The sequence below is a fragment of the Cynoglossus semilaevis genome, unplaced genomic scaffold (assembly GCF_000523025.1).
Source record: "Cynoglossus semilaevis isolate Cse_v1.0 unplaced genomic scaffold, Cse_v1.0 scaffold376, whole genome shotgun sequence".
NCBI classification, from domain to species: domain Eukaryota; kingdom Metazoa; phylum Chordata; class Actinopteri; order Pleuronectiformes; family Cynoglossidae; genus Cynoglossus; species Cynoglossus semilaevis.
The window spans coordinates 363,841-375,629 of record NW_007585115.1 but is presented as its reverse complement, the minus strand read 5'-3'; the positions used below and the strand labels follow the sequence as shown (position 1 = coordinate 375,629).

The following is an 11,789-nucleotide window of genomic DNA, read 5'->3' as shown; positions in this document are numbered from 1 at the left end:
TATAAACGTCATTTCACTTCTTAAATATCACTGTTTGTTTGCTATATGATATATTTAATTGAAATTGCTGTTCCGAACAACCAATGATCCATAAAGGAAAATCTTGAAAATGATCAGGGGTGCCCAAACTTTTTTATACTACTGTATATGAATGGAGCCATTTAGGGAGGCACTGTAACCCAGCCAGAAGTATGAATTAATTATTACTCTGTCTCACTGTGTGTGTGTGAAAATGGTATAAATTACAGCTAAGCATTGCATTGCTCAAACACTCAAAAGAGAGAAATGTGAATTTAACATATGAAGTGTTTGAAATGTTTGTCTGCTTGAGTTTTGTGGGAATAGAGTGTGGTTTGTGGTAGAGTAGTTATATTTCTAATCATTTTCAACTTGGATGTTTCCCCTTTTCAGCTTCCCCTTTTCAGATGTGTACAAAAACAGCTCAAACAGAGTGACCAAAAAAAACACACTTTCTGGCATACGGGACTGGTTAATTAAAACTAGATTTGTCAAAGGTATAGTAAACATGCTACATAACCCTCATTTTTGTTTTGGTAGATTTTTGTAATTATTTTGATTTCTGCTTCTTTTTAAAAAAAGCCTTTTTGTTATACTTTTTAGTTATACTGCTTTGTTAAAAATGTTTCTTAAAAACATATCTAAAAAGGCACTGTATGGTTTTAAAAAATATGTAAAAACTGATTGAAAAGATATTTAATTCAGAGGTATGTTTTGTTATAGGTTAATAATAAGGTAGTGGTTCAAGTTTTTTTCCCCTAAATGCTACAGTTTTTCTGTCTTAAACTAATTTGACAAGATTTTTATTCTTATTATTTTTTTAAAGGTCAAAATGAAACAGCTTTCAGGTGCAGCTGCAGTCTTTTGGAGCTGATCAAAATATTGCTGAGAAACCAGGAAAAAGTATTAGCAGAAGCAGTGCAGTCACAGTACAACAGTACTGCAAAAGAAATACTTTACTTTGGTGTTCAGGGAGAGTACCAAAACCTTCAGTGACTTTTCTGATGTGGTAGAAATTCAGCAATAAAAAAAGAACCTCGGGTGTTTAAAATGTTTTTTCTCTGTATTCATTCTTGAGAGATAGATGAGAATATTGATTGAATTTTGAAAAATAAATTTGCAGCCGGGCAAATGTATTAATTTAATACATCAATTAATCTAATACAAACATTTGGCTGCATTGTTTTATTTCTCTAATGCTTATCTCTTATAGGTTTAAAGGTAGCACATGTCATCAGCTTCTGCCTTTTTTCTTATACCTTGTTGAGCTTCTGCACATATTTATATTGTTATGTCATTAACGGTATATGTATTGAAATATAATGATTATCTAGGTTCAAGTTACTTGCTATGTACTTACACAGTGTGAAACCTGGGCCTGTTAACACAAACCTACTGTACTTGCAAGAATTAAAGAAAGACGACATGAAGAGTTTCTCCATTTTTGCCACCTTGTGAAGAGTATTTAATGTCTTAAAGATACAACAGTGTGAACAAATGCCTGTCCATAAGTTTAAACTGAGGCCCTGTATAGGCTGCTAGCAGTTGAACTCTATTTAATTCCAGTTTAATTGTGTAAATGCATCCATGATGTCTGCATATGTGAATCTTTTCTTGCAGAGATGCCTCAGGAGGCTTGGCGACTTCATCTGAACTGGCTTAGCAGCTCATTACAGAGACTGACTGAAGAGGAAGAGAAGGGAGACGGAGGCAGCGGTAGCCACAGGTTAGAGACAGAGAGTCTCGCAGAGAAAATGTGTTAATGTGTTCCTGTGCTTCCATCGCCCCATTTAATTCTTATTTCCATTTAGCTGCTGTTGAGGTGGTGTTTAGTCAGATATTTTCCATCCACGTCACAGCAGAAAGGTCCTGGTGAGCTCTGTGGCTCCTTCAAGTGCTCATTACAGACCAGTAGCTTAGGAAAGAGAGGGTTGTGTTTAAAACAAGTGAATTGTTGCAAAAAGGGAATATGGAAGAAACAAAGTAACTGGATGCAAGTGGACAGAAGGAAAAACAGACCAAATTAAAGAGAAAAAGCAACAAGTGACCATCCTTAATTAGTTACGAAAATGGGTAAAAGGGATGTGTATAAAGGACAAGAAGCACTTGATGTCCCAAGGATAGAGACAGCTGACTTGATGCCCTTCAGCTGTGGTTTAAAACCAGGGCCCATTATCCCCCTCAGCACTCTGTGTTTCTTGAGCGCTGTGAATTTCCCAAAACATTGTTCTGAGCTCGAAGCGAGTGTGCAGCAACCAGAGTCCTGCCGAGGGCTGCTGCTGCTTGTGTTCAGGAGCCAAAGAGAAAGTCGAGGAGACAGAGGGAGCAGAAGAGGAAAGACAAGGTCTAATTTTAGTATTAAGGAAAATTTGAACCCACAGCTACCACTCTTCTAATTTACAATCTCATTCATTCTTACTGTTCCACTCCACTTTTTCACTTTCACTTTTAAATCTTCTCATATTATGAGTGGCATTAGGCTGAAAATGAGGAAAACATCATAAATATATTTTTACCAGACTAATAAATGTAATTTGCCTTCGGCCTGCTCCATTCACCCCTCGTTCATGGGTAAATCTAATAATAGTTTAAACAGCATCTTAAGTGTAAATTACTGGGCTTACAATTATGTGTTGCATTTTACGACCTCACTTCAGAAAAGCTGCAATTCATGCTGTTCATTTGGAAAAACTGAGCTCGGGATCAATTACTTGCCAGGGCAACTTAGAAACTGAGTTAGACCACCCAGAGTACTTTGAATTATAGGTATAAAAACCGTATTTAGCCTAGTAGTTCTGGTGGTCCAATTGTTAAACTGTTTACAAATTGGCTAGTTTGAGATTCCTAAATAAGATAAAATGATATAAACAAATATAACAGGATAAGATGCAAGTTGCAAGTAGAAGTAGTAGTAACTGGACCAAAACATAGACTAGTAACTGTATCTACTCATTAATGTCCCTGTTATTAGTCTTCTTAAATTTCTTATATTTTTTAAAAAATTAGACAATTTGTAGGACATTAGACTTATTGCTAAGTGTTGCTTCTTCCTTTGTCCTACAGGGGGCTTCACAAGGTGTTCGAGGCTTGGTTTCTGCTTGTTCAGTGTTCACACTGGGTGCAGGTTGCTCTCCAGCTGCTCAGCACCAACGATCTTAGGGACTGTAGTGCACTGTTGTGGCTGCTCACATTCTACCACCACCCCACAAATAGGGGGCATCACAGGACTATGCAGCTGGTAAGATTGCCTTAAATGTAGGGCATAATGTATGAAATTTGTGTTATTTAGATTTTTTTTTTAAACAGACATTTCGTCTCTCACAAGATCCTAAATTGTTTCTTCATCTGTATATTATCAATATCAAAATTAATCAAAAATGTATCAAATAAATTCATTTCCTTTCTAATAAGTCATTTTAACATCTACATGTGTAATAATTCTTCAAGGTTTTGTCCTAATGATTCCCAAACTTTTTTCTCCATAGCCCCCTCCCATTCATAGTTAGGTCTGAATTGAAACTATCACAGCTACAAAAATGTAAATATCAAATCCAAAGCTCTGATTGTACACCAGTCATGGGCAAACTAAGGCCCAAGGGCCAGATGTGGCCCATTCAGCCTTTTAATCTGGCCTGCTAAACTTTTCCAAATTATATGATTTATTTATATTATCAATATACTTCTGCCTTTTCCCTGCAATACCCACGTTTTTCCAATAGATGGCATAGAAAATGATAAAAGCATTTTAGCTTTTATGCATGACTTTTTCATGTCATTTAACTTAGTTCACACTAGGGCTCCATCTATCTGCTCCTGACTCTCTGTACACCAACCATTACCGTGTCTTAAACTGTGGCCATAGACTTTCTGTTCTGTTTAGTCAGCTTTACTTTTGGGCTTGTGTTCAGTGATAAGGAACGCTGTTCTTCATAGAGGGATTTTTTCGCTGATATTTGTAAGCACGTTTAGCAGGAGGAGCAGGACTGTAACTCATCAGCACAATAGGGTGTACCCTGTGTTTGTCTGTGCTGAAAGCCACAGAGAGAATCACATAAATTATGAATGACTCCTATCTAAGAGCGAGACAGTTGAGACAGAGGCGAGCAGTGAGAGAGGGAGCGATACAGATGAGAGGGGGAGCTGGGTGAGGAGGGTGATGTACTATTGATTTATCAGTGAGTGTCTGGTGGGCTGGTCTGAGTTTCATCTCTCTGTCTCCTGTTTGTCCACCTCCTCGCACAAACCCAGGAGACTCACTTAGTTTACCGCCGTCTCTCCTTATATTCCACTTACTCTGTCTCTCTTCATCATTTGTGAATTTCAAATGTATTGATTAAGTTTTTCATAGAAAACACTTCTCAATTCCAGTGTAGTCTATAACACTGGTGTATGCACACACTGTGTCAGCTGACATCATCTATTATATTTGCTGTTTTCAGGTTCGTTCTCAAAAATTGTGGAAGCACCTTCACTCTCTGTTCTTAAACCTGGCTCATCCTCCATCTGTTGACCAGCTGCAGCCGCTGATCACTCTCCTAACATCACCACCACCTCAACAGCCGCCACTGGCACCTACTTTAATCCTTAGCCTCCTCGTCAACTTTGCTGTGTTTTTCCAGAGTGGCCCAACACACATTTTACAGATGGTGAGGAAAATAGTTGCATCTTTAAAGAAAAAAAATAGCTGAACTTCACCAATGTTGTGGTGATGTTTGAGTTTATACAAGCGCCCTCTCTGTTCCTTGCAAAGGTTTATATAAATTCCATGTGCAGTGCAGTGCAGAGGTAGCATGTGTTTTTTTCAAAATTAATTAACTATTTACCAAAAGAATACATATCACTTTCAGAGATAGTAATTGCTCAGGAAATATGAAAAATTCAAAAGGGTGGCTGGTTTATTATAGCAGGGGCACTGTCCAATGGTCCATAAGAATTGACTAATTAGTGGAGCAACAGAAAAACAAGACTTTAATAACACTAATACACAATAACTATTTTTTATATAAAATGGCTTTCTGTCACAAAAAAGTAATTTCACTTAACTTATATTTGTTACTGTTATTATTTTTACTATTATGTGTCACCCATATTATTTACTCTACACTTTACACTTAAATTATTATTCTTTTAAGTAGTGAGGAGACAGGAAGGTGGGAGAGGTGATGCCACTGCTTAAAGAATACTGCTGATGTTGTATGTGTGTTTCTGTTATATGACCAAATAAATGTTAGTGTGTGTTTGTGTGTGTGGGGGGGCATGGGGTGGGATGGGGGGGTCCATACAGGTGGTGGATGGTTCTGGCCTACTGCAGGAGGTGGTATGTGTTCTCAGCTCACTGGAGCTCAGACTAAGCGAAGGAAGCTGCCGAGAAAGCGACACTAACAGAGTTCACATCAGGATCAAGGAGCTGCAGAAAAGCCTTGACACGTGTGTTCAGTATGGTCCATGGAGTCCTGCTGTGAACCAGACACACTCACTCACACACACCGTAAAGAGGTGAGTGAGCGCATACACATACATACATCCATTAATACAAATAACTACAAGCACTGAGCTTATGGTCTGAAGGTTTCTCATGTCAGATTTTTTTTCCAAATGATAAATATGACTGATGTTACAGGACAATGACAGGAATATGACAGTACACGGCACAGCAAGGATAAATTATGTAGAGAGGCTTAAATAGCATATGTGCACATAAAACAACTACAAGACTGAAAAGGATGTATGAAGAGTAGCACATGGCACTGCAAAGGAAGGTGTGGCACATACATTATCTCCCCACATGAAATAAGGCCTTCATGCTACGGTGTACATGTTTTTTACCAGAGACACAGAGGAATTAACAAATGAAATTAGATTAATAATTAGTCTTATTTTAAATATAATTGGTACTGAAATGTTAATAAGAAGGACATATGCCAGAGTATATGACATAACATGACTACCGTAATTTTCGGACTATAAGCTGCTACTTTTTTCACATGCTTTAAACCCTGTGGCTTAAACAAATGATGCGGCTTATTTATGGATTTTTATGGGTAGCGAAAGTTGAGAGCAGTTTGAGCCCTGTCATGTTGTAGCATGAGTTGGTTACACAGGAGCTGTTAAAATGATATTTATGTACTGTTGTGCTCAGTGTGGCTGATAATAAAGACCCCAACTTCCCTGTTTCTGTTTAACTCTGCTGTGGACAAGCACAAAGGGAAGGAAGATAGCCCTAGTGCTAATGTTAGCTTTGGCCCTGGAGCAGATCACTACGTCTCCTGTCCATTCCAACTATGGTCGGGGCTCCGAAGCAGGAAAGAGCTAATGTGTAACCTGCCGTGTTATAGGCACTGTTCGGAAAAAAGCATTTATGTAATTAAAAGTGAAAAACAATTGTGTTACATCTTTCTGTGTAAATACCCCATGTTACAACGTGGACACCTGCAGCTTATAGAGAATATATATAATGTATAGATATGTTGTATATATGTACAATTATTTTTTTCTTTTTAAAGTTAGTGGGTGCGGCTTATATTCAGGTGTGCTTAATATTCTGGAATTTACAGTAATGTTATCTGGGTACAGTTTCTGATTATAAGGACAATCTGTAGTGGTGTGTGATTTTTCTTTACATATAAAAGAAACACAATCTTTTGTAAGATAATCTTTTTTTTCTTTCACAACAAGATTCCAACATGACTTCAAGTAACATAATTGGCAACTAGTCGGTCATCCAATCATCAAACACTCACATGTACACACCACATGTAAAAGTTAGGGGAAAATTAAAAAAACACAGAGAGAGCTTTGTATTATGCAAGTTTGAATAACAATGTTTTTTTTGTGTGTGTGTTCAATCCTAATGACTGAATTAAAGTAAAATCTATTAAATAAAATCATGCTGATGTGACACTTCAGCGTGGCTCAAGCACTTTTAATAAATTCTTGAAGCCGATATTTTGAAGTTTTTTCCTACCTATTGTTTTTTTCTACCTGAGTTAACTGCGCATGCGTACATTGGCCGGTATCAGACATTTATAGCGTACTCTTGTTTTTTCCTACCTGAAGTTTTTTTCTACCCGTACCGTAAATTTATAGCCATATTTGACATTTGTGTTCAGGGTGCTAGAACATTATTATACACATCAAATCTAAATAAATGCGTGCTTCTGGCTCTAGTTAGAGTGGTAGCACATTCCTATAGAAATGAAATCGCTATAAATACGTGCTTATGACTCTATTTAGAGTACGAGCACAAATCTAAATTAGAGGCTACACAGAAAATCCCTGTTATATCTGTTCTCTCAGGGTTTAGGGTATCACGCTCAATCTAGGATTTTTCAGAAAACTGTTTTTTATTATTTTTAGCTATTTTCCAGTAAGATACAGGCTATGTCCATCCTTTGTTCAAAGACAGCTTCTGGAGTTGTCTGCACATCCGATATGTTTCCACTCAGAAGGAATTCATCGGCATACTGTAAATGAAATATGAATGTAATTATGTGCTTGATTTGGTACATTATCTACATAATAACACATGTTCAACTGCTGAAATCCATCTGTGTGTTGTGGTCCATGGTGTGCACTGTCCACACGTATTTGGATTCCTCCCTTGACCTGTTCCTCAGGAAGTTTCTATTGCAGCATTAAAATTATTGTTTTAAAACTTTTTTTTCTTTCTTGAAAAAAAAAATATCTATGCAAATGATTCTATAAATTACCGCTAGTTCCTCAGGATCTTCCTGTTGTAGGCATCCACATTTCCCATTGAGTCAATTAGAGTGAGCAACTTCTCTGCCATGTTCACAACCTTAAGTACTAAGTACCTTCATATTTCATATCAATAAACAGGCTGTATAAGGACTTCCTTTACTCTGCTTAATGGTTACTCTACAGAGTCTTGCACAGCCTGCTTAATTTGTTCCAGCTGAGACATTTTTAAATATGACACACACTCTCTGCTGAGAACTTCATCTGTAATAATATAGATAATACGTACGTTAATAAAGATAAGTTAGGACCCTACATCAAAAGAAATGACTTACTTTCTTAATAGGTACATCACCTTATGGAGACTTTTAAAGAAGAGGGAGCTTGCCACAACGGCACTGAGATAAAATATGGCTTCCTGATAAAATGATCAATATATTTGTTAGTGCAAAAGTGCAGTACATCCATAGACCATGTCAAGTAATTTCCATTCAAAAGTAACATACCTTGTGTGTGTCTCAGCCCACCTCCTTTGTTGAGTGTTTTTCCCAGGTTGACAAAGGTTGTTGTCCTCAAAGGAGTGTGTTTTGTCCTTGAGGTGTATGTAAACAGCTGAGTCCTGTCCTGAGGAGTTGGCCCCCTTGTGTTGCCTAACATAACTCTTCAGCATTGACCATGAGCTGGATGACTGAGAATCTTAATAGACAGAAGTTTAAACTGTTTATGTGCATTGCCATATAACCTTCAGCCATTTAGAATGAAAGATCAACAGTGATCACCTGACTTTTTTCTATTAAATTGAATATTTCTCTAATAGGCTACTCTAATATAATTTCACACAAAATTCATAAAATAGTTAGAATTATGGAAATTAGGTTAAAGTAGCCTTTTTCTCTGCTTTTTAAATACACACAAAGGAAATAAACTGAATATATATCTACTAAAACGTGTAACGATCAATAACTCGATGGAAGAAACGCTTATTTTCCTGGAAAAATGTCAGGGACCCATACACTTCCATCCAAGTCTGTAGGCCAATATCAGAGACTTGTAATTGTAGACAAATTTAGTAAGGTACTGTTTTAAAACAGCTGGAAAATCACAGCACAATTAGACATTCGAATTGCATACACATAAGTTCGCAGGCTACATGAGCAAGTTTTATGACTACATGAAAATGACAATAAGTCGCAGTGTTAGCTATTTAAACTGCATTCAGACACGATCTCAAACACGTGGCAAGTTGAAATAATTTGACTGTCAAAGTGATGCATTGCATACTGGTCATATAAAGTATTAAAAATACTAAAAAAAACTTGTTTAACGGTCAGATAGCAGAAAACTATGGCTTGTCTGCAGAGGCAAATTGGCCGATGTACGCATGCGCAGTTAACTCAGGTAAAAAAAAACTATAGGTAGGAAACATGTCTATGATTCATGAGTCAGTCATCGAGGTCATGGTCAAGTTTGAAAAGTTCTGTTTGGCAACTGGATGTGAATTTTCTAACAACATTCCTGTCAATTTTCTAACACCTCTCATCCACGAGGCTTCTTCAATTCAATTCTAACTGGTGGTGGGGAGTACAGCAAATATATACTCTAGGTGTGAAAGAATAAAACTACTTCAGGTCCACCCTGTTTGGTGGGGCCTTGGGGTCAACTGTGAAAGTGTAAACAGTCGTTAAGAGTCTGATGGGTGGTTGTGGTCCTCATCAGAACGGTTTCGGTCACCTGCCTCTTTGTTATGTGAAATTGAGGAGAATCTTTTGGGTATTGTTCCTACAAGTGCTTTGTATGTGGGTGATAGGTTATGTCTATGCCCACCTCCTCTGTTGAGTGATGGTTTTTCCAGGTTGACAAAAATGGCTTCTTTTACCCGTCTCTCAAACCATCTGTCTTCCCTGGCCAAAATGTGCACATTGTGGTCCTCAAAGGAGTGTGTTTTGTCTTTGAGGTGTATGTGAACAACTGAGTCCTGTCCTGAGGAGTTGGCCCTCCTGTGTTGGGCCATGCGCCTGTGTAGCAGTTGTTTGGTCTCCCTAATGTACAGGTCCGTACACACCTCACTGCAGTAAACGGCATAAACCAGCTTATTTCTTGGAGTCTTTTTGTCAGTTTTTGTCTTAGGGTGTTGCCAGGTTTGAAATGTACGGATATCTGGTGTTGGTTAAAGAGCCTCCTAAGTTTTTCCGAACCTCCTGAAATATATGGAATGATGACATTGTCCTCCCTCTATGTGGGCCTCTTTTTGTTCGTTTTTAAAAAAGCTATTAAGAATTTTTTTTGTTTTTGTTTTTTTTTTTACACAGCGTAAAATTAAAAAAATTAAAAATTAAAAAAAATTGAATAAAATAAGAAATCAAAAACATGAACGTATGTAACAAAAAGACAAATATTAGATTCATTCAAATTCAAATGTTTTCAAATGTAAAGATTTAAATAATTGGCAGAATTTTTTTATTTTTTAAAGGAAAATTAAAACAGGTAGACTGCAAAGAGCTTGTTCTTACCATAAAAAGAGAGACAAAAGACAATAAAAAAAAGAAAGAGAAGAAAGAAGAAAGAGCTTGGGCTGAGTGTGGCTGAATGTTGGCTTCGACAAGCTTGCACGAGAAAGAATGGAATAGAACTAAAACAATTAAAAGCAGAAGCAATGGTTCAGAATAAAAAACTACAATCAAGTAAAAAAAACAAACAAAACTATATATGTCAGACCTGAGGACAATTAGACAATAGCATCAAACAGAGCCGAGAGTATGTTGATACAGCAACTCCACTTTCAGATGATGCAGACATAGAAGAATGTATGTGTGACACATCTCCGCCCCCCCCCCCCCCCCCACCCGTTGTATCCAATTTAAAAAACCTTGGACCAACCAAAAACAAAAGATCCGACGGGAGCATGTAGAACTGTGTGCTATGAAGAATTAAAAGGCATAACAGAATCGAAAGAATACACCAAATGGAAATAAATGTTGAGTGTAAATTATTTTGGCACCAAATTGTCCAGTAAACTAATTAGGGAGAGATGCAATGTCACAGTTACGATTAGCAATTGTGCCCAATGAGAATGGTGGAATCACTGTGAAAAGAATAGACAAAATAAACACTGATGTTATGGCTGTACAAGGAACAGGCACGCCAAACTATTTCTGGTCATTAGATTTGAACACTGGTCCGCCTTTGAGTGTCCCAACAACATTGCTTAGCAAAAAACCACAGATGTGTTAAAAATGCCAGACCAAATCCAACAGGTCGATAAACTGCATGTAACTTTGTGTTTAAAGCACACTCCAGGGCAAGACAATAATTTTGATAAAAAAGTGCACAAACTGAAATCTCAACAAATTCTAATACGAGACATAATAACAGATAAAGACTGCTTAGCTGTTGCTACTGTCAAGGTTTCAGAAGAAGCAGAGAGATTACATGCAGCAAGTACGGTGACCCATGTTTCATTAGCAAAACAAAAAGGAATGTCATGGCAACGACTGGGTGTAATAGCTACCTCAGCTGCATACCACCTTGAGTGGGAATGGCCATCAGATAACACCTACTACAGCTCTTCACTGAACTTTCCACTGAAAATGTCCAAATTCTGCTGACAAAAGAACAAGAGAACCTCTTAGCAGAGATACTGACAACATTATGGTCACAAGGCAATGCAGATGTAGGACAATTATTAACGTGCAAACCAGGGATAATGAGACCAAACACTGAACATAGACCATGCATTAGAGTAGAGTAGAGTAGAGTAGAGTAGAGTAGGGCTTTATTCATCCCCCTTGGGGGAAACATACTAGTACAGTAGCCAGTGGCAGTGCAGAAAAAGAGAGAAGAGGAGTTAACACAATAAATAGAGTAAAAAGAACTAAAAAGCAAAAAGCACTCTAAAATTAAAGTAAACCTTTAGAAAAATATACATAATAAACAAGAAAATATACATATTGCACAATAAAGTGGCAGTGAAGGGTGCAGGTAATCAGTGTAAGGAGTTAAACAGTCTTATGGCTGATGGGAGGAAGGACCTGCGGTAGCGCTCCTTCCTGCATTGTGGATGCCGGAGCCTGCCG

General features: G+C 37.5%; 1 protein-coding gene across 5 annotated transcripts in view; it reads left to right on the top strand.

Moving 5' to 3' along the window:
* The window catches only part of fancc (FA complementation group C), a 52,385-nt gene that overhangs the window by 27,743 nt on the left and 12,853 nt on the right, over positions 1 to 11,789 (top strand). For 4 of the 5 annotated variants that reach the window (XM_025053655.1, XM_025053654.1, XM_008337227.3 and 1 more), the window contains 4 exons: positions 1,639 to 1,744; positions 3,082 to 3,256; positions 4,458 to 4,664; positions 5,303 to 5,514. In XM_025053655.1, the coding sequence (XP_024909423.1) occupies positions 1,639 to 1,744; positions 3,082 to 3,256; positions 4,458 to 4,664; positions 5,303 to 5,514 (700 nt within the window). Of the gene's footprint in view, positions 1 to 1,638; positions 1,745 to 3,081; positions 3,257 to 4,457; positions 4,665 to 5,302; positions 5,515 to 6,157; positions 7,573 to 11,789 lie in introns of those variants that run through there. The other variant, XM_025053653.1, reaches the window with a different exon arrangement.